Here is a 23324-nt window from a genome sequence, read left to right as displayed (position 1 = left end):
CGCAGCTGCCCCGGGCGCGGGTGTCCCGACCCCCCCGAGCTGTCCAGCGGGGGCAGCGGGACCCTGCGGGCACAGACACCGCACTGGGGGCGGCGGGGCCGGGCCGGCAGCCTGAGGAACCCGCTCCCCGCCAGCGCTCGCCGCCCCGCCCCGCCGTCGCTAGGCCGCGCCGCCAAGGGAGGAAGTGTCGTAAAGGCTGACAGGAAACTTGGCCGCGGGTTACGGCAGCGGCGGCCGCGCTTGGCGGCCGCTGGCTGAGCGGAGAGTGGGAGCCGCGGCGCTGAGGAGACGCGGGGGTGAGTGGCGGCGGCGGCGGGCGGGGAGGCCGCGGCGGCGGCGGGTGCCCGCCCGGGGCCCCCAAGGGAGCGAGGAAGGGCCCCGGCGGCGGTGGCGGGGGGAGCGGGACGGCAGGAAGAGGCGGCGGCGGGGCGGCGAGGCGGGGCCCGGGCACCGTCTCTGCCTTTGTTCGCGCCCCCTCCCCCCCCACCCCCCCACCTCACCCCGACCGCGGCCCGTGAGGAGGCCGCCCCCCCCGTCTCGTCTGACGCCCTCCTCCTCGGTGGGTTTGTGTCGGTCTCTCCCGTAGGATATGGCCGAGGTACCGCCGGGGCCTAGCAGCGTCCTCTCCCCGCAGGGGGACACGCTCTCCCCCTTCCCCGGAGGAGGAGGGGGGGGCGCTGCTTCCTCCTCCTCCTCTTCTTCCCCCTCCTCTGCCGCCGCCGCCGCCTGCACCGGGGCCCAGGACGAGGAGGCCGAAGAGGAGGAGGAAGAGGAGGGACCCGCGGGCGGCCGGGAGCAGCAGCAGCGAGGAGGAGGAGGCGGCAGCGACAAGGGGGGGCAGCAGCACCGCCTCCACCGCCACCACCACCACCATCCCCCGCACCACAACCACCAGCTCAACGGCCTCATCAGCCCCGAGCTGCGGCACCTGCGGGCCTCCCTCAAGAGCAAGATCCTCAGCTCGGAGGCAGGGACAGCCCCCGAGGGGCTGGAGAACAAGCGAGCCAGCAAAACAATGGGCTCCGGACAGCAGCAGCAGTCCTCGCCCCCGACCACAGCATCGTGCTCGTCCCCCCTTAGCAACCACCTCCCTCCCCAGGGAAGGACTGCGCCCTCTCCTCCTCCTTCTCCCCCAGCAGCAGCAGCAGCAACAGGGGACAGGAGCCAGCCTGCTGCCACAACTACAACTGCTGCTAAGACTGCAGCCCGCAATGGACTGGCAGGAGGGACTGGTTTGGAGGAGGAAGAGCAGGAGGACGGGGATGAAGGAGGCGAGGAGGAGGAGTCCCTGCTGCTGCTCTCCAGGTCCTTAGCAGCAGCTTGCAGTTTGAAAGGCTCGGGAACGGACTCTCAGCCCGAGGAGGACCTAACGATACGATACGTCCGATATGAGTCAGAGCTGCAGATGCCCGATATCATGAGACTGATCACCAAAGATCTGTCTGAACCCTACTCCATTTACACATATAGGTATTTTATCCACAACTGGCCACAACTTTGCTTTTTGGTAAGTGCCGGAGGGGACAGGGAGGGCAAGAATTGGGAGTGGTTTGGGGCTGGGGAGGAGAGGATTAAAGGGTTGACATTTGTGGAGATACTTCTAATAATTTTTTTTGTGGATAAGGCCAAGCTTTTTTGGAAGTACCTGTCTTCCTAATGAAGTTCCCTTGTGACCTGTACTTGTATAAGTAAAGCATACAACTGAAGTTTCTGCATTCATTAATTGATGTTTTAAGTGCTGGGGAAAGGGTTTGAGCACAGGGCTAGGATCCCGGAATTCAAGGCTTCTAATCTTGGGTTTGACATTGACTTTTGTGACCTTTGGTAGCTCATTTTATCATTCTGTCTCAGTTCCTAGGTTTGCATTTAAAGAAAGAATGTTCTTAGCCCACTAGTGTCTTATGAGTGCTTAGTAATTCTTGCACAATGGTTTTAAAAGAGACTTCATGGCTAGCTTATAAATGTTAAGTGATACATGGAGAGACAGTTAAAGGTTTTGTAGACTTTTTGATCTACTAGCTTTGAAAAAGACAAGTACAACTATTGCTTCTTACAGGTGTGATAGTGTTTGCTGCTTAGACTCTCTTGCTATACTAATGGTGTAATCAGTCTTATATTCTCCCTACTGTACTATTGGAAAGATTGATGTAGGTGTTACCTTGTCTTTCTAAACGTTTAGCACTACTTATGGAAGAACTTGTGTCTTGGTTGAAAAGGATGCTTTTAGGATGCTAATCAGATATAGGAAACTGAGTGTAAGTTGGCCTGGGGGGTGTACGTGCATAGCGTGAGCTTAGCTGTATTTGATTTACTCACAGGAAAACCGATATCTTCAAAAGAGAACATTTCTGGGAGTGTGTGGCACTTCCTTGTTAAGGTAAATGATGAATTCTTCTCTCTTCGTGTTTTAATCACGGCTGGACACCTCTCTGAAAGGTGTGATTTAGCCAGAGCCAAGGCACCCTTCGATTCAGGAGTGTCTGTGTAAAATTTCAATAGAATATGAGTACAGGAGGTGAAGCTAATGGAATCCATCTGGCCATAAACTTCCTGAATGTTCTTGTTTTAGGGTCTGGTATAATTTATAGCGGGATTTATGTGATTTACAGGAGGATTTTCAGAGCTGTGCTTCTGAAAACCCTGAAGAGGGAATACAGTAGGATTATACAAAGTTGAGCAAACCATTAACTTCTGGAACAAAATAGAAATACGAAAATATTTGAAAACATTGTTCGATACAGAGTCATGTTTGCCATTATAAGGATGCTGATGGGAGCAGAATGGTATTTTTCAAGCCCCGAGCTGTGCGTGCGACCGATTCACCTCATATTGAAAAGAAATGCTTGTGAACTACAAATGTCCATCCTTTCAGCATCAAGTGTATTGCTGGTGATGTTGGATACTGTTAGATCACAATGCGTCTGTTTAGACTTTAAATCTTCTTTTTTTTTTTCTTTTGTCTGGGAGTAACTGGGGAAATTTTGTTAGGAAAAGAGCAATAGCAAGCTGTTTGCCAGAGCACTAAACCAGATGATTTCTAATAAGTGCGTTCGAAGAATAAGATATCACTCAAGGAAAAGGAAGTGTCTTAAGCTTATTTTGTAATGACAGCTTTTTTTTTTTAGTAGCCTTGAAGAATCAACGAAACTTCCCTTGAACTCTGTGTATTTGCCATTTTTTTTGAAGGGTGGCACAATGTAAAGTACATAAAACTATAGAGAACAGTATATGGCTATGAATGTCTAAAGCTGTTAGCAAATTGTTATCTACTTAATAATTCCAAGCTCTTGCAGTATGTTGAGTCAAATTTGATGGTGTTTTTGTGACTCATTTTAGCATTTTTAAGGTATGTTTTTTAGGGGTTGTCCTGAAGACTTTGTGTTCTATAAAATTTAATTTGTTCCTGCAGTTAATGGATTCCTGAACTACTTCTGTCTAATAAGTCTCTTTGAAATATTTATCTTCAGTCAGGGACTGCATATTCCAATTAGCAAGAACAGTGTCAGGACGGTGAACAGCAGCATAGCGCCTGATCTCACAGAATTATTTGCCTTTAATACCTTGTGGCCTCACACCCTTCTGGTTTCAGGTTTTGTTTTGATTGGTCTTTGAGAGAGGTTAGTCTGCAGTTCAATTGTATTTGAAAAAAATATCTCTAGGGGTTCAATCAATTCCTTTACAGAACGTTGCCATCATTTTTTAAAATCTTCCAGTGCATATTCAGCTGTCTTCGTTGCACTGTCGTGGGCACCTTTCCCTTTCTCCACATGTGTGGGGAAAGTACTAACACCATTTAAATTGAAGATGGGATGTGTGTTTTCCATACATGATCGGCAATTGTTCCTTGCTGATATTCAATCAACCATCTTAAACCAGCATATTTTTGCTGTCTAGTGTTTTGCATACCTGACAATGCAGACCTGTGTTCTGGGGATGTTGTTAAGATTGTTCCTGTCAATTATTATCTCACGGCTTTGAAACTTGCTGAGTTTTGGCTTCGCTTTCCCAAACTGTGCACCAGTGCACCAAGTGCAAGTGCGATCCAAAAGGCTCCTCGCTTTTCCTTTTTGTTCATCTCCCTCTTCCTGGCTTGGCTAACCCTTGCATTTCTCTGATTTGGGAAGCTAAGAGAGCCCTCCCACTACCACTATATATTTAAAATTGTGTGTATGTATGTATATATTTTAGGGTCAGGCTTCTGTTGGTTTAGGGCTCCAAATATATTCACAGTAGGATGTCCCAGGTGTTGGTGCAAGGGAAGAGATGAGAATGCCCAGCAGGAGGGAAGCCATCGGAACCAACCCTAACTAGTCACTGTATGAAACCACATCCTATCTGTACGCTCAAAAAAGAAGTTCATATTCCACTTCAAATGGACCTGGAGATACTGGGAATCTTCCAAACTAGTGTCAAATGTATCCATGTAACTGTCTTCCTGAATCTAGGGGTAACAAGTTGGGAACACCTGATGAGTTCTGATGTGTTACACTCCAGCAACTGTGCTGTTGCAAGGTAATAACCTTCTCCTCCATAAACCGCAACTCCCTGCTTAGACTCAGGTTTTACCTGTCTTTGGAAGGGCAGGTTTGCACTGCGTGCTGGCTGTGGGTGCCCTGTAAATGCCTGGTTTGTACTTATTCCCAGGCATTCTGTCAGTCCAATTCCTCTTCAAATGACTTATGATAACCACTCATCTGTCAAAAAAATGACAGAGGAAAGGGCTCTTTTATGTGAAGCACTTTTAAGCATCACTACAGCTATGTCTTCCTATGGATTGTAAATGCATTTTCAAAGTTGTAGCTTCCTTTTAAAGTGTTTTCACAGCTTCTGGTCTTAGCAGTGTTAAAGTTCTAAAGCTTCCATTTAGAACTGATATGTTAATTATTTCCGAAAATTGTTTTCAAAATACTTTAGCATGGGAGAGGTGAGCTTAGGAAGCCTTGCTCTGTGTCAAAGTTTGGATAAGACAGGACGTAATAAAAGCAGAGTTCGGGCTGAGTGTTGTAACCTGTCCTGTAATTCGTAATACTGTACCACTCAGCTGCCTTTTAAGAAAAATCAAGGAAAATCTGTGCTTTTATTGGGTTCTTAACTTTGCTACTAGCTATAGCAGCATTTATACTTTAAATTTTCACAAGTTTAAAAATAACCTATTAATTCCACGTGAGTGATTTTAGATGTGTTGTGAATCCTAAATGACTGCAGTTAAGATCTTGTTTTATATTAATACTTTGCCTTTTTTTTTTCATTGGATTTTATTCAAGAGTCTGAGCATCCTTCCTGTTGAAATTAAGACTTGTAAGACATCACCCCTGGTTTTCAGTTGTGGAAACCTTGGGGAATAAAAGAAGAACCAGAAAAATTAGGAAATTGGTTGGGAAGTCTCCCTAGCCTCATGGCAGACATAGGAAGAAATTCTCCCTCCCAATTTGCAAACTCTCTTTGCATTCCAGTTTCCTCTTAGGTACGATTGTGGTTTCAGATACCGGCTTGCAGTGCTGCTTCTTGCTGTCAGAGGCTTTGTGAAAACTTCAGTTATTGCAGCGTATGAGTACGTAAAAACAACTAGTGTAGTTATTCTGGCGATGCCCTTGCACGGGAGGGAATTACTGGTGTCCAGTTTCATCGAGTGGAAACAGAGCGACTTAGTGATTTGCCCAGTATCATAAAGAGCTCTGACTGAATTGCCAGACTTTAGGTTAAAACCATTAGCCTAAATGTATCCTCTAATGGCATTCAAGAACACGATCGCTAAATGTGAGCCAAAGGATTCATGCAGAGCTGTTTCTGTGATGCTTCGGGATGGGTTTTGGTGCATGTGCAGAAGGTTCTGCATGTAGCGCAGGTTCTACTGCATTTGAATTGCAAAATATTTCTCTTTCAGGGCTACTCGGTTGTTTCCTTAAATGGGAACAAGTGTCCCAGAATCTGGGTATGAAATGCATACTCGGACTGTGGGTGACAGACTTAATGCTGTCTTTGCTAATGAAATTAATGGCAGTTGTTTAAATTTGTGAAAAATAATGTTCTTGCTGATTTACAGACATTTCTGTGCTAACTCTTCTAGTAATACATGGTCGCAATACAAAGATATTAAAATCTAGTTTGTTTTAAACATTTAAACTTATTCATAAGAACAAAGTTGATGCAAATATTGCATTTGAATTCATGTATGTAAATCCTACTAATGACTTACGATTGAAGTAAATCTAGGAGTACTCTGTGGGGTTTATAATATATAATGGTAACTTGGGCTGAATTCTGTTTGTAGAAACTCATGTATGTTTAGAAGTAATCCGTGTACCGGAAAAGAAAATTTGGCCCATGATTGACTTTTCATAACTGGTGTTCTGTGGCAGCTACTTTTTCTCTCTCCTCCCTACTCTCTGTATTTCAGTCTGTTTTCGTTTTGTTTACACACTTTAACCTTCTCCAGGGAATTAAATGATGAAGTTTTACATAACATTCTAAGTTCATTTCTGGCTCTAGGTAAGGTTGGAAAGAAGGAGAAAGGAGAGGAAAGGCAACAAAAAACCTCAAATTGAGGTGGAAATAATGCAGCACTCCCTGAGTAAGTGGAAAAAAACGTAGGTTAACTGGCAGATTTACCTGCCTAAAGACAGAGAAATAGATTCAAGTGTCTGGGGAACTGGTAACAAAGTCATACTTTATTCACCTCTCTGGGTGTAAGTGGTAAAACCAGTGGGTATTTGCTTCTTTGATCACCGAAACAAAATTCTTTACTGTTCATTTAGCATTTTAAATCTATGATTCGTGAACGTAGCTTTTCTGAAAAGTGCCCCAAACGAGAACGAACACAGATATGCGGTGTCTAGAATGTCACTCTCTTGAAGTTAGTAAAAAATATATCTTAAAAATTCTCCGCATGACTGTTACAATCAACAATTTGCACGTGTTCACTTCAGGGCAAAGCAAAACTGTAACATGCTAGTTTGTAGTGTGCTTTTTTTTTTTTTTAGTGAGGTATAAGATTACATCTAGGTACTCTGCATAATTATAGCAATGTTATGAACAGTCTGTCTGCTGATACTCTTTATTTAACTCCCCGGTTTTCTCAGATCTGAGCCGAGACACACAACTTGCCTTGAGCTGACACTTTGCATACACAGTTTTAGTATAAGTACAGCTTTTCTAGGGAATAAACTGTATTTTAGACCAAATGAAAGACTGCGTAGAGGCTGTGTATTTCAGTCCTTTTAGATCATGCTACAGTTTTTAAGAAACACTTGTTTAGATTGTTCGGAGTTGTTCTTGGATACTGCTAAAAAATGTATTTTCCTGCCAAATAAAAACTTTGCAATAATTCTATTTGCCTGATGAGCTTAAACTACATTAGAAATGGTATTAGGATCATGCTGTATCATGGAGCTTTGGAACTGCAGCACATGTATTTTGGGCTGCTTCATTTTCACCTTTGATACAGCTACGTGGTTAATAACCCGCCCTCCAGGTAGAGATTCTAGAAGACGTTATTCTTTTTAAGATGAAAAAACTGTGGGTCTGTGCCTGCGATATGATCTGTGTGAACGAATCTTCTGTCCGTTGAGCTTTAGCCTACAAGCTGCGCACAAAAAGGTTTAGGTGCTTGGAGACTATAGAGTCTATACCATAGAGTTTAGAGATCCCGGCTTTGCTGAGTCCTTTCATTTGCCCTGTTTTCTTGCTGTAAATTTGGATTATCCCGAAGCGCTTGTGCCAGCACATGCTTGTGCCAATCATGTGCTGTAGTCCCGGTTTAGCTGCTGCACTTGAGCCGAAAGCTGGTTCCCCCCTACAGATACAGGTCTGTCAAAGTCTGTGGATCCACTTATACGCCCCTGTGTACAATTAAGAGTTTATTTTTTATCGCTGTCAATCTTTCCTGAATGAATAGGGTTTCATTTTGCCCCTGGATGCTGTCCTACTCTGCAGTATTATTCAGTGTTAGTGCTGCAGGTTATAATGTCATTAATCCCTCACGCTGCCTAATCGTTCAGTTAACATATGACTTCGTTTTCCTTATAGTCTTTCTCTAACACATTTCATGGTAAAATTTTGGTGAACAGAATAGTTGTGCAAGTAGTTTGATAAGTGGTTGAGGGGGAGTTATTTTCTTTTTTTTTTTTTTTTTATCCTTGACATTTCAGAATAACTACATCTCCTTGACCACACTTTTTGTGACAGCGCCATTGGGATTAACTGTCAGTGCGTAGCTCTTAAATGAAATCTCTGAACAGTTAAAATGTGTGAAATTAAGTGTGTGCTTTTTTGTTTGTTCTTTGGGTGTCATATGACTGAAAATGACAGTTTCTAAAGATTAAACACAGCAACGTTTTTCTCTGGTCCATTGTGGCCTTGACATTAAAACCAGTGAAGAATTAAGCATGTTGTCTACCACAGCCCTTGTACATGAAAATTCAGATCAGTATAAAACAGAAGTGGACTTTTTGAAAGGGTGATTTATGTCTTAACCTTTTTTTTTTCCTATCACACACCTGTAGACCTCATGGAATAATACTGTGATTCTCTCCAGGACAATTCATTGGTTGTTAATTGACTGTAACTTTATTTGAATGTAATAAAGAAATAAGAGTCCTTTAATGTTATTTATACTATTGGAGAAGTTTTAAAAAATTATTTAGGGTTTTTTTTTTTATATAGCTTTATGCAAACAAATTTTGTGTGGCTGTTTCAGTTAAAATGAACTGGTTTACTGCTTTCGGTAGCGCTGGAGATCACAAACTGAGAATGCGTACGTGTATGTTTGTCTTTAAGGCCATGGTAGGTGAGGAGTGTGTAGGTGCCATCGTCTGCAAGCTGGATATGCACAAAAAGATGTTCCGCAGAGGTTATATAGCCATGTTAGCAGTGGATTCCAAATACAGAAGAAAAGGAATTGGTAAGAATAGCCTTTTTTTGTTATTTCCTACTTCAGTCCTGTAGTTGGGATAACTGTAGCTGTCATAAAGATTTCAGCAAAACTGAACTTCCAGATGTGGTGGTTTGTCTGTCATCCCTGCATTACTCAACCACAGAAGCTCTCTGGTGGCTTTTTTTCTTTTGTTAAAATAACCTGAAATGCCCTATGAGGCTTATACCTGGGATAAGATAAAACTAAAAAGAAAGGCAGTCAGCAGCCCCTTGCCTCTGCCTATTACCACTCTCAGACAACCACAGTGGGAATTGCTTTGCATTTTTATTTGTGCCCTCAACACTATATTTCTGTGTTGTGTTCAGTCTGTCTCCTTTCAGTCAACTTATCCCCTGTCTTTCCCCTATCAATTATGCATATATTGCCCATTGGGGAGAATGTATGTGGCTCACTGTTGTATTAAGAGAAGAAAAATAGTTGTGTGTTGCTACTTGAATGACTGAAAGGGAGATGTGTTTTGTTGAGGAGTTATGTGATAAAAGAAATGGTCTTGGCAGGGAGTTTGCCCTCCCTCATGGATCATTTTTGCCCTGATGAAGGAATTTAATTCTAACACCAGTTATCCTAGTTGGCATAATTAAAGACCTGTTCTAATGTAACTTGATTTTTTTGTGTGTGTTTGTTGGTTATTCTGAAACGACATTTTATAACGTTTTTAACTTAAAACGTAGAAGTGAGCTTTAAAGGCTAGAAATGTGCTTCATTGCTCATTCCCACTGAACAGGTCATACTTTTGTGATTAAAGACAGAAAATTCCTTGCAATGGAAAAATACGGTGATACGTTGCAGAATGGTACCGTTGTCTTTGTTCTCCTCTTCAAAAAAAACCCAAAACCCTAAACTCAAAAAAACTTGAAGCACTACTCATTATCGTGACTCTTCAAGCATGTGCAGATTTTTTTTCTTTCTTCGGTGCAGTTCAAAAGCCATTGTTGGTTTCTGTAGTGGAGCAGAGGGAAGAGGATACTGAGAAATCACTGTGTCTCCTTCCCTTTTAGCTGAGTCATGAAGGAGACTGCCATAATTTAATTGCAGGTGTTTGGATTCATAAGTAAATAAGAACTGATGCTGTTATTATGAAGATCTCTGCAAGATTTTTCCCTCGGTTTAGTCAGTACATTATTTTAGAATTATATAAATAGAATTTATATGTAAAGCATCGCTTACTTTAGCATTATGTGTGTTGACTTTTTCCTACACTTGCCACCTTGCTGTTTCTCCAAGTGTGCTGTTAATCTGAAGATTTGTTTTAAATGTAGTACAGTTTTGTCATACGCTCAATGAAAATCTTAATTGATTAAAGTTTTGAGAATACTTTAAAACATTCTCTAGATTCCTTGGGGTTTTTTTTCCTTTTCCTTAGCTTTCTTATGGAAGTGAGATTTATGCAATTTCATTGAACAGCAGTTTTTTCCACTAATAACTTTGAAATCAACTTTCAATTTCACCCCAATTCTACAGACAGGTAGGGATATTACATTTGTAGAACTGTTGTGAAATAGATGAAAAATAATGATAAAGAATTAAATTAATGCTTGACTGAGGGGAAGGGATGGGCTTCAACCATATTATTAGATACTAGCAAATCCAAATGGGAGTGAGCCCCAAGAAAAGTGGTTTCATAAGTTCTGTTACTAATAGAAGAATTTGTTTTAGTAAGAGGAAATTCCCTTGGAAGATGAATGTCCTTCAAGTACGTGCCAGCAAATTTTGACTTTAAATGCAACAAAAAGGAATGAATCACATCTTGGAAGGCAATATATAACACTATGTTAAACATAGAAGCCTGTTTCTAATATCCTTGTGTTAGAAGAACCTTGCGCTCAAGTTGAGTCTCTGGATAACTTTATGGATTATTTTAACATTCAAGCTTGAGACTGCAACTTGACTGCAACTTCTCTTCTTCTCCCTCTCTTCTCTTCTCTTCTCTTCTTCTTCTCCTCCCTCTCTTCTCTTCTTCTCCTCCCTCTCTTCTCTTCTCTTCTCTTCTTCTTCTCCTCCCTCTCTTCTCTTCTTCTCCTCCCTCTCTTCTCTTCTTCTCCTCCCTCTCTTCTCTTCTTCTCCTCCCTCTCTTCTCTTCTTCTCCTCCCTCTCTTCTCTTCTTCTTCTCCTCCCTCTCTTCTCTTCTTCTTCTCCTCCCTCTCTTCTCTTCTTCTCCTCCCTCTCTTCTCTTCTTCTCCTCCCTCTCTTCTCTTCTTCTTCTCCTCCCTCTCTTCTCTTCTTCTTCTCCTCCCTCTCTTCTCCTCTTCTCCCTCCCTGCTTTCCCCAGGTGTCATATCATGTAGGTAGCACACATTAGTCGTATATAAACCAGCGTCTTTTGCACTGCAACTCTTGACACTTACTGAAATCTGTATTTCAGGTACAAACTTGGTTAAGAAAGCTATTTATGCTATGGTTGAAGGAGATTGTGATGAGGTAAGATTTTTATAATAATAAACTTCCATAATGTAAATGGTTTGCATTCTCCTATATGTGGATTAATTTCACAGGTTTTTCTTCTACAGGACTTTTTTTTCCTAGGTGGGGAGTGTGTTGGTAAGAAGCTATTTTTTTTTTTTTATAATAAAAAGAAAACCTCAGAAAAACATATGGCACAAGTAGGAGAAGGATTTTCTGAGTTTGGTATAAGTGCTCCAATTCAGGTTTTGTTCTACTTTGTGAAGCTGTCCCAGCCTTAGTCACAGGTACATTTTCCTCCTGAGACTCTAGTTGAAAGTGCTGCTGACCAGTATAACTTGCATGTTGTGTGTAACACTTCCATGCTTTCAGAATGCACGGAGATATTGGAACGGGACGTGCTGTAGTGCTGCAGAATGTGGTTTTGTCACAGCAAGTCATCAGGCTGTTCTGTCAGCGCAGAGCTGCGTTACGTAGCGCTAACAGAACTCGAATAATCTCGCACGTCAACCAAAACTTGGAAGGAAAGTTGACTGAATCACTGTCAAACTTTCTCTGCCTTATGTTATTAGTGTTCCCTTTTACCAGATTACCATCCCTACTTTATGGGGTTTTTGTGTGTATAAAGTAACTAACTATCTTTATGTGCTGTTTAACTTGTGAGGAACTCTCCCTCCATCCATCCTCCATAATCTGCTTATCTCTCCCTTTAACTTTCATCTGCTTGCTACAAAGCAACGGTTAGTTTGTTCCTGCTGTGTGAGCACTGTGTCATTTCAGTGTGTCACAGTTAATGATCCTTTCATCTCTTTATTACCTTGTTTCAACTGCTCCCTCAGTTGTCCTACTGCAGTGTGGCGAAGTTTCTTAAGGAAAACTTCAATTTTTGTTGCAGGACTTGTGGCACGTACTCGGTTTATTTTTCCACTTGTGTCATGCCTCTTGCAGCATCCTTGCATGTGTTCTGACTTCATTCATTGTTTGAGATAGTTATTCTTCCCTTCAGATTCCTTCATGCCTCTGTTTATTGATGTATTTCTTTTTCTCTCTCTAATTTATTAATGTTGCACTCAGGCAGTATAGTGCAATCTGATATGTTCCGTAATTCTTTAAGTTCTTTGTTTTGTCTTGTTGCTTCTATGATTGTGTGTAATGCGCTTTGCAGTAATTGTTTTACTACTTCCTACATTGAACCAATCAAGAAAAGGGGTTTTGCTTGTTTACTTTTTATCCATTGCTTTCCACTGTGCTCTTGAATTCATTTGCCATTGCTAGAGTATTCAAAATTTTTTAAAAACTAAGAAATAATTGAGGAATGGTATCACACTGTTCACATCGCAGCTGCAGAATTGACATGCAGAGAAGTGAATCGCCTACTGTTGTTAGCGAGTCAGTAGTAGAACCAGCTATTTCTACTCAGGCTACCGGAGTTGCAGTAATTACCATATGATTTATGAGTGATTATGTATTATTCTGTACCACTTCTCATGTAACTTCATTTCTGAATTGGCCTTTCTAACAGGTATATGCCCAACGATCTCTCTTGTGTCTTTCTTTTTTTTTCTACCACTGTAATATTAGTCCAAAAGTCTTTGCCGTTTTTTTTTTTCCCTTTGTAAAAATGAAATAAATGATAAGGATTGCAAGCTAGTCTGCAGCGAGACCTCGGGAAGTCTTAGTCACAGATTTTCATCTATGGTGCTGCATAAATGCTTTGTACTAAGTGCAGGTGGCGTTTTTCAGCCTGTCCCCCTTTAATGGAAGGTGCTACAGTTCCAGCTCCTTGAAGTGTGTTCTGGACAGGTACAGGCTCGTTCCAGCTCCACTTTGGAAACTGTGCAGCGGTATTTGTGGGATGATGATTCTGAACTAATTATTCTCTCCTTCTTGGGGGCTTTTGCATTGACTGAGACTTGTGCTGACACAAAATTTGGAAATGGGAGCTTATTATGCCTGGGCAACATAGAGCATAAGCAGAGCATATTTCTGACTTCCGACACTGATCAGCACAGGCATACTCACACTAATTTGATATATTTATGTTCTTTTTCACATACAGGTTATCTACAGCCGAATAGCCAATGTTTTCATGTTTTTTTCTTTTCTTTGCCACCAAGTGTAGGTTTCTTCCAGCTGTATGTGGTACAAAATAATGATGTTGGTTACTTGTACTGCATGGTGGATTGCTGAGTGCTCAGTCATGACCAGAATCTGAAAAATCCAACTAGCCACCCATTAAAAGCTCTGTCTGACAGAGCCGAGGCACTTGGCCTCACTAGTTTTTACAGCAGTTGTTGGGAGAACAGTTTCTGACTGTCTGACCAAACATGAAATAGCACATCACAGTGATTTCTCTTTGTGAGGTGTGTAAATAGCTTAATAATCTCTGCTGCTCTTAAGATATTTTTCTACATCCCTTCATAAAATCAGAAGCATGATGAAAATAGAAAGATGCTGCTACTTGATGATGTAAGATTAACTGCAATTCAAAAATACACTGTTCTCTGCAACTTGCTTGGAACAGGATTAAGAACGTGAATACACAACTGTGGGTGTCATGAAAAATTTCCAAAGGCTGCTTGGAAACTCTTCCCTTCAGTCTAATTACAGAAGGGATGCAGTAAATGTACTTAATTTTAACAACTTGTGGCATATAATCTGATAAAGGCTTTGTTCAGTGTATTACTTTGCAAAGTCATGTAGATTGGACTTTCGAGGTATCTACATTGAGTCCTGAAAAATATAGGATTTATGCAACACCATAGATGAAAACCTTGAAAAATCACTACTGATAAGCTGGCATTTTGAAGTATGCTGAAATATTTTAGTGATTAAGGATGTGTTTTGGGTTGGTTATTTTTCCTGTAAGATAATTTAACTGTGGCCTACGTTAGAGTAGAAACGAGGGAAATGATCTGATTTTGGGGGTGGGCGGTTAAACTAGAAATAACCTTCAAGCCTGAAGAAAGGACTCAGCAGCATGTTTTGAGCTGGAGTGTCTGGATATAACGTTACAAAACTCAAGGGATCTTTGGGTCTTTTTATTTTCGTGGGGGTTTTTTGTTCTTGTTTTTTTTACGTTGGTGACTTTCTCAGGCATTGGATGTTAATGAATTCTAATATTTGGGGTAGTGAACTGGAGGTTTTCAAGATTATAATGACCTGAGTTTTTGATAGGTCACAATGATCTAGAATAACTTTATGGGTTGGTTGCATTAAAAAAAAAATGTAAACTGTGGAAATAAATAAAGGGGGAATAGTTTTTTCTCCCATCTCCAAAGTCTTGAAGATATTATTGTTCCAGCGTAAAAAGGAAAGTATGTGCTAACTTGAGCAAGCTGGGCATCTGGCTGCTTTTTGTACATTTACTTAGGTTTTATTTTTCAAAAATGGTCCTGCTGAAGACTTTCATGTGGAACTGTTACATTCCTTAATTGCAGTAAGAAAGGAGCAGTTGTTCATTCATACGTAGGGTTTCCATCTGTAACAAATGACTCTAAGTAATCTGCATACAAATCATTCGCTTCATATTACTGAAATAATGTACCATGTAACTGGGAACTAATCAAAATAAGACTCCAGTAAGTAGGGCTTTTAAGAGCTTTTCTTTAAGCAAAATGCTGAATCTGAAAAGGAATTGCAACTTCTAATGAAAATTTCCCTTGAAACCTTTACGGTGATTTAAGGTGGGATTTTTTTGACCACACTGGTAGATGTGACATTTGAATTCAGTACCACGCTTGTAAAAAATCAGTTTATATTTTACATAATTCTATTTGAAATGATCAAACTATGGACATCTTAGCTTTTTCTTAATCTACAAATTATCTGAGGTATTAAGTGTTACATTTGGGGTACTACGTTTCTTTAAAAGTTAAGGCCGTTAAACTGATTAAGGACACTGGACAAGCACCCGTAACTTGAGTCTGATATGCCAGACTTACAAGTAAGAATAGCAACCTCTGAGAGAGAACCTTCTTCATTTGCTTATTTGATTTGGCTTTATTCGTTCTGTGACATGGTCACTAAACTTGAGTTCATTCAGAGTTTGAAATGAAGAAGCAAGAAAGCTTGACCTCTCCATTTTTCTTCCATTTAGCAATAAAAGGTAGGTATCAAAAAGTAATAACAAGAAACATTGCACTCTGCTCTCGCTATAGAAGCAGAGTTCTTACTTCTAAACACAGTTAAAATGAGACAGTTGAGATAAAATATTAGGTTTATGAAATTTAAGACATAAGAGAAAGGAGCAGCCTTCAGAAAGTTGAAACTTTGGCAGAAAATGCTGTGAAATCAAATCAGACCTTTGCTGATCTCCAGGGGAGGACGTGATTGTGTTTAATATTAGAGAACTTAACAGGCAAGCGTGTACAACGAAATAGACCCTGTGAGACCAGAAATAAATGTAATGTTTGAAGGTTTGAAGCTCAATAGAAAACTCTCACACAGGGAGAGACAAATCCTTCACAAAATGAAGCTAATGAAATTTGGGTGAAAAATGACTGTGTTTCCAATTTAGACAACAGAAACGTGTCTTTAGCCCTTTGAGATCAACGCTCCGTGTTGAGATCAGGGAATTATTTTTCACTGTGCTGAGTTTTCCTTAGGAATACCAGAGCAAATCTCTTGCGTTTGCTTTCAAGACGAGCAGTCGCTCAGGTAGTGGGATTCCAACAAACCTGAATTTCAACATTTAACCACTCCCTTAAATTCAGTGATCTGTTGGGAGTCTTTTAGCATTGCAAGGTGTGCGTGCTTGCAGTTGAATATAGACTTGTTATATCACTCTGCCATTTGTAGTTCAGAGTTCAAATAATAGTCTCCTGCACTGGATTTACATGGGTCAGATTTCCCCTTTGGCAGAATGCTTGGTGCTAATCGGAATTAAACAGTTGTACAATGTGCATAATTGCGTAGAAATTAGCATTCTTCAGGAAAACTATTGCGCTTCCATAATTTGCTATAAATTAAGTTATACATTTTAGTGGATTAAGGATATTAAGACTACTTGATCAAGTCACAAGACTGGGTGGTCGTATTCTATGTAGTGCCAGCTAGAGAAATTCAACCTAATTCTTACCATAAGACTAAGAATTGAATTAGGTTTGTCCTAAGCGAGTGGGTACAACGGACTGTCCTGCTGTAATTTAAGAACTCTGACTATTATTATAATGCGCGAGTTCGTTTTCAGAAAACAAACATCTATGTCTTACATTGTTCATTGGGTTGTTAGCCCCAGGTTTACTATTCTTGCAACATTCTTACACTGAAAAGTGCAGGGAGAATTATCCATTGGAATGTGGTTAGAGTAGCTTGAAACTCGAGTGCTGGTCAAATATATACATTAAATGGATTTTTAAACCTTATTGAAGGTGACCAGTCTAAGCACCTCCTGCCTCTGTCTTTTGACTTAAACTGCTCTACAAACACAGACTAATATTTTCCTCCTGGTTTTAAGGCGGTGGGGTGATGTTAACTGGTTTTCTTTTTATTGGAAGAGAAAGGAGTCCTGGGTTTTGAAGTGGGGTAGGTGACTTTTTTTTTTTTTTTTTTTTGGACTAACTGCACAGCGTGGGTATCAAATGCTGGTTTAGAAATAGCCATTAGTGGACTCGACACCAGCAGTGATCACTGGTTTGCTGCAGAAATTGCTTAGGCTGCATTTTCATTCCCTGGTCTTTCTGCAGTTAGAATCATAGTATCATTTTGGTTGGAAGAGACCCTCAGGGTCATCAAGTCCAACTGGTTGTCCATCAGCTCGTGTTTAATACATGAACGTACCTTGTCTGGTCAGCTGAGTAGTTCAGCCTTGCACAACCATCATCTGTTCTTAATAGCAGAATCCCTAAATAATTGAGTTGGACAAGAGTAAAGAGGCAAAACAAGTTTTTTGACATTTGGAGTGGCTTAGCAGGTCTGCAGAGCCCTGCTCGGTGTGGTTGGAGAAAAGAAGAAAACAATTCAGAGGAACGAACCTGAGCAGTTTTGTATTTGACTTCTTGTGAACACCAGTGTAATTTTTTGCCTGTACTTGAAACTTCTGGGTTAATTTTGAGTCTTTCCTTAATTTGGGCTCTATTTACATTTGGGTTTGGGCTGAGCTATTTATGGCAGGTCTTCCTACAACTGGGATCTTATCAACATGGCGGGGGGAAAGTGGAAGAAGCTGCTTTTTCTTCCCTGATTTGAGTTTGGTTGAGCACAAATATTCATAAGCATGTATCTAAGTCTAAATCTCTCAAATTAGAGGTCAAAGATATTCAATGGCTAAATAAAAGCTCATGTGCCAAGTTCTTGTGACATGCAGAAGTTCAGTTGCTCATTCAAAGTATGTTTTGGACCTTAACCTGTTTGGTAGGTTGGGTTTTGGGAGATTTTTTTGGGGGTGGGGGATATTGGGAGATGGGAGTTTGGGGTTTTGTTTGTCTGGTTTTTTTACTCTAGCTATTAGATAATGAGTCGAAATACTATTTACAGCAGAGAACTAAAATCTTGATATGAATGAAAGTTGTTTACAGTTCCAATTGTTGATTAACTGCTATATTTTATTAAATGTGGAAATGGAGAGGGGTTGCTTGAATAAGGATGAGAAAAAAATAGTTCCACTCATTGTTAATAAGTGTATTTTAAATAAAAATTTTAAACTGGTTCAGTAGTCATGCAATTGCAACTGCTTTCTAAAATCTGCTTTTTTCTTTTGCTTTTTTCCTTAAAGGTCGTATTGGAAACAGAAATCACAAATAAGTCTGCTTTGAAACTTTATGAAAACCTTGGGTTTGTGCGAGACAAGAGGCTGTTCAGATACTATTTAAATGGAGTCGATGCACTGCGTCTTAAACTATGGCTGCGTTAAAAGAAACCATCCCATCGAGCAACTGACGTCCCAACAGCGCAGAGTTGTCCTTTGCATGCAATGCAATTTGTCCAAAAATTGCTTTGCAGGTGGACTTAGTAATTTCCATGCAGCTCTTTAATCTGTCAGTGTCTCATTGAGTGTCGCACATATTTGTTGCACTTTGGCATGGCGCATTTTTTTTCAGAATTAAACCCGATTGGTTTCAAACTTGGAGTTCTTTTGGTACCAGCGAGATGTGCCAGTTGATAGTTCATTCATTTGCAAGTCTACTGACTGTATTACGTACACAGTGAACATTTTATCAAAGAACCTGTATGCGGAGCGCGACTTTTGGTTCCAGAAAAAAAAAGCCAATGTAGATTGTAAAAATTCTATAAGTATACTAACATTTCATACAAAAATTGCCATAGTTTTCTGGAAAAAAAGGCTTCAATTTTAGGTTTTATTTTTCAATATTGAATTTTCCATTCTTAAATATTGGTACCTCAGTGATTAGTGAATGAAAAAAATGTATTGTAGGGTGGGGTGTGTGTTACAATGAGTAACAGTAACAATTAAATTGCGTCTGCCAGTGCCTGTATAGATAAGTATATTTGTCTTCACCTCTAAGTTTGGAGTGCATGCTTTTATTCTTTTACTTTCTTCAATTGTCTTTGCAAGAAAATTTCTGCTTTTATTTAAATTCTGGATTTGATAATAAATTATTTCAGATTTTTATAATTTGGATACTTCTCCCAAACAAGGGTTCAGAAGGCCCTTCTTTTCTTATAGCAAGAAGTGTAAGCTATTTTGAAAACCTTGAGTAGCTGCTAAAAGAGAACCTGATGTCACCAGTAATTCTCTGCTTGTTTTGGATGCACTTTTTTCATTCAAAGAGTGAGGGACTTTAAAAAAGAAGATATAGAAAATTAATGTAAATTCGTATGATTTTATTTAATCAAAATTATTGCTAGAAGCTCTGAAAAACAGCTATTTTAAGATAGTTGGAACAATATTTTTTTTTTTTTCAGATTGCTTTGCTTCAGTGTTCTAAAATGCTTCAATCTTTGGTTCTTGGTCTTGGAAATAAATTTCAAGGTGTATTGTATCCATTTTTAGCTGCTCTCATTTTCTCTAAACTTACATGAGCTAAATTATTGGGGGATTTTTCCCCTCCAAAATCAAAACAGTGGGGAAGGACTTTTCTCTCTCTTTCTCATATTCACTCTTGCTTTGTTTTTCTCTATTTTTTTCTGCTTTAATTGGGCTTACAAAGGTTTTACCCATACCCATCAATATCTTTTAGTAATTCCGACGTCTAGATTTTCTTGTTCGGTGTGATCATATAGCCCAGTTCTATGAATCAGGTGGGGTTTTATTTCACTTTGGAAAAAAGGTATTCATTGACTTGTAATCTGTGGAAAGGATGAACTCTCAGTGAATCTGCTCGTCTGTAGCTGAGCGTACTCTTCAGATTTGCCTTACTACACTTTTTTTGGTTTGTTTAGAGTTTGGTTTGAGTCTTTTGGTTTTTTCTTTTTTTTTTTTTTGCTAATTACTGTACGTTTAAAAACAAACCCAAGAAACCCCCTACCTCCAGTAACAGTTGGAAAAGAGCCCTGTGCAGGAAGACTGGATTTAAAGGAAAGCCTTATTTTGCGCAGACGTGGTGACGGGCATTTCTTACTGTGTACAAACCATGAGTTGTATTTGAAAAGAAAGATTTTTTTTTTTTTTTTTTTAGTGGAAATTGGCCCTTCTGAGTTTTCTGTAGAGAAAACTCATATTTAACGTGGTGCCCAAATCAAAGTCTGTTATTCACAGAACATGTTGGGAGTAAAGCCGCTATTGCCTTGTGACACACCTGAACCTTTTGCTCAGATTTTCCTGATCCCTCAGCTCTGCCAGATTTTCTGGGCAGCTTTTCAGGAGGTTTGGTTCATAGTTAAGGCTTAAATATTGATAATATTAAATGGATCGAACCAGATTTCTCCAAGCGTGGCTCAGGAGGTGGTGGCTGCTCTGATTTGCTTGAACTAAGGAGACAGATCGGGGAGGTTTTGTACCTTGTTAACAGCTGTGGGACCTGTATCCCAAACTGCAAACTGGGCTGTCTTGTGTGTCCGCTGATGTTTAAAAACTGAAAAGCCAGACAGGCAAGTTTTCTATATGTTAATATTTAAGCCGTGAGTGTCTTCAGGTTCACGAGCTGAATTCAAAGTCAGCCAGGATGGCTTTTCGTGAACGCGCTGCCAAAAACCTATTTCCTGAGCAAACTTCAAATGCAATTCTGTTTGTTTCTTGTAAGGAGGGGTTGTCACCACGCACGCTTCAAAAACGCCGTGCAAAGTAGGTGCCCGTTCCTTTTAAAAAAGCACGTTGCCCGAAAGGTTCTGCTGCCACTGCTGTGGAACACACACCTCACAATGGAAGATGCTGAAGCTGTATATGTTGGTTCATATGAAAAGAAACAGATTTGTTCTCTGTGTTGCTTGGGATTCGAGTATCAAGTGGGAAGTTCCGAATTTGCAAAGAGGTGAAAGCAGGTTTTCAAAAGAAATCTAGCCATGAAAAATGGGTCGTTTCTCTTGTCTGTTGCTAAAATGCAGCTGTCTCCCCCCTCTCACCTTTTGCATTGACAAATCGAACGAAGGAGTTGATCACTTTTATGTTTAAATTTGCCCAAATGTTGCTCTGGGCTGACATGTTGGTCTGGATGTTTGCATTAGATTGTTTGTTTTTTTAAGAAATGATCAGGTTCGTCACCTCCAAGAAAAGTTGGCAAAATCGAATTGGCATCGCATAGTATGTCACAACCAATTTTTCAGGGCACTGCAAGGAATTGCTGAAACCGAGTGCGATGTTAAAAGAGTTCCAGGTCTTGTATGAACATTACAACCTGTATCGGAGTTCAGATATCAGGTGGGCATCTGTGAAAATAGCAAATGTATCTCAAAATACTGGACTGCTGTTTTGAGTGGATTATATTCTTCTGTCCCTTTATCCTTTTCGATGAGAACAAAAACAGTGGGGTTAAGAAATGTACAAGCTGTCTAAATACAATGCAGTCAAATAAATGGTTAAGTTGTTTATCTATTTCCTTTTGAATGGAAATGTTCTAATCGTTGTTTTGCTTTGTCGACAAAACACGAATACACACCTGAGAGAGAAATGGAAACATTTTGACGAGAGTTGTTTATTGCTATTTGATTTTAATTCCCATGCCTGTATTGGAAGCATCTCGAATAACATTTATATGAACATCAGTGTCATAAATGAACTAAAATGGGTCCTTTTTTCCTGTCTATTAAAATATGACTATGTAGTCATTCTGAGCTTTCCTGGGAGGTAAGAAATTGGGTTTTTATTACTTCAGTTGTTATAAGCAGGAGTTGGGAACTGCTTGCAGCCCTTGCAAAGCTGCGAACTCTCTCTCTTCCAAGTGTACGAGGGAGCCTATGGATTTGGAAAATCCTTGGTGTGTTATTCCCTCTACAACTAGATTTAAGCTCTTAAATCTTCCTGAGAATTTGCCAGCAAATATTGCGCCTGTTTGGCCGTGAGTTTGCAAGATGTGTGCAGAGTTGTAACCAGCTCCTGCTAGAAATCCCTGTTCACCCGCCAGCAGCTCCATCTTTTCTTCTTCCAGCAGCTTTTCTGATTCCTTACAGTATCTAAACACCAGGATTTGTTACAAGTTAAAGCTTCACAGACATTTCACCACTTTTTACCCTTCTTTCCATTTGTCCCGGTAGTAGGAACCCTTGTACATAAATGGAAGTTTCTTGCCAGCTTCAGGACCTGAATGCTGAGTGTTGCATGTACCTTCCCAAGCAGTTGTAAACCAGTGATGAACAACCCTGCTGCTTTTTTTACTCCTCCAGTTCCTCCAACTATTGAATTCTGTGCAAGATAAGGGTTAAATTATTTTTCTTTCCTTGCGCTGCAGTGTATTTATAGCCCTAGTATATCTAGTTAATATCCATGGGCTAAAATAGATTTGGAGAAGCCTAACATTTCTTTTAATGTGAAATTATAAGAAGTATTTTTCTCAGAGCTAGTCCAGACTATACAAGACTAGTATTTTTAGGAATGAGTGTTTCATGTGTTGCCCACCAGTGCACACTTCAAAAATCTGTGATTTCCTTAAATCTTGCAGGGCAGAGGGATCCCAAGCCATGACTTTTACGGGGAAAAGAAAAATGTCTCTATGTCTGCAGAAACGTTTTTTGGGAAAGAAGCGGAGGCTTTTCTCCTTTTATTGCTGCCCGACTCCCTGTGGGGAAGGCAGGACTGTGTCTGATCATCGTAAGGCTCAAGGGTAAGAGAAAAAAAGAGCGAAATTCAAAAAAGTTTAGAATAGATGACGTATTGATATTCTTAATGGACAGTCCCCCATCAGTGAAGTCTGTGAGCCCTCTGCGGAGGAAATCCTGGATACCCACAGTTCCTGTGGATTTGAGAGACTGAACAAATATTTTTTTTTTTAATTGCAAATACTTGAGATGAGAGGCCGGACTGGACGGGTGTTTGGGCCGAGCTGAGGTACGAGCGCGGGACGGAGTGACGCGACCCCAGCGCGCTGGGCAGCCCCCGGGGTCCCTGTCCCACCTTTCCAAGCTTCAGAGCCTAAAAAGGCTCTCGATTCGTAGACTTTGGATCTGGGGCTCTGGAGGACAAGTGGTGCTTTTGTTCAGTAATATTCCTTTACTCTAATACACTGCCAGGAAAGCTGCCCTGGAGATGAAGATGGTTTTCTGTGCATTTTCCTCCCGGGCCGGGGGTTTTTCCCCCTGCACGGTCAGAGGTGAGAGCAACACCCTGTTACAACTAAGAAGTGCTTTCTGACCTTGGATTTTTCTAAAATGTGCCTCTTTCAATGCTGATCAGTTCTTGCAGCTTCCTAGGATCGCGTTTGGTGTGATCCGCTGCTGAAGTACAATTGTGTTCTTCCTTCACTGAACATCTGTTACCATTTAGAAAACTCAACTAAATAAAAGAAACATCCCCTCTGTCTCACCGCCAGCAATCCCTATTGATCTTTCTTCTGCTACGTAAGAAAGATACGGAAAAAAAAAAAATCAAATCCCGTTTATAATTTACGGTCTGCACAGTCCTCTGCTAAAGCTCAAGGGCAGGTCACTGCGTACTCGTTGT

At 40.6% G+C, this 23324-nt stretch overlaps 1 protein-coding gene across 1 annotated transcript; it reads left to right on the top strand.

Moving 5' to 3' along the window:
- Positions 1-206: 206 nt before the first annotated feature.
- On the top strand, positions 207-21447 carry NAA30 (N-alpha-acetyltransferase 30, NatC catalytic subunit). Its single transcript, XM_065636792.1, has 5 exons — positions 207-296; positions 587-1507; positions 8776-8899; positions 11295-11350; positions 18048-21447. Exons 2-5 carry the CDS (start codon positions 590-592, stop codon positions 18183-18185), a joined length of 1236 nt encoding a protein of 411 aa, XP_065492864.1. The 5' UTR covers positions 207-296; positions 587-589; the 3' UTR covers positions 18186-21447.
- Positions 21448-23324: the final 1877 nt, after the last annotated feature.

Source organism: Caloenas nicobarica, chromosome 5 (genome assembly GCF_036013445.1).
Source record: "Caloenas nicobarica isolate bCalNic1 chromosome 5, bCalNic1.hap1, whole genome shotgun sequence".
In the NCBI taxonomy this organism is placed as follows: domain Eukaryota; kingdom Metazoa; phylum Chordata; class Aves; order Columbiformes; family Columbidae; genus Caloenas; species Caloenas nicobarica.
The sequence above is the reverse complement of the archived record's forward strand: the minus strand, read 5'-3'. Positions and strand labels throughout refer to the sequence as shown.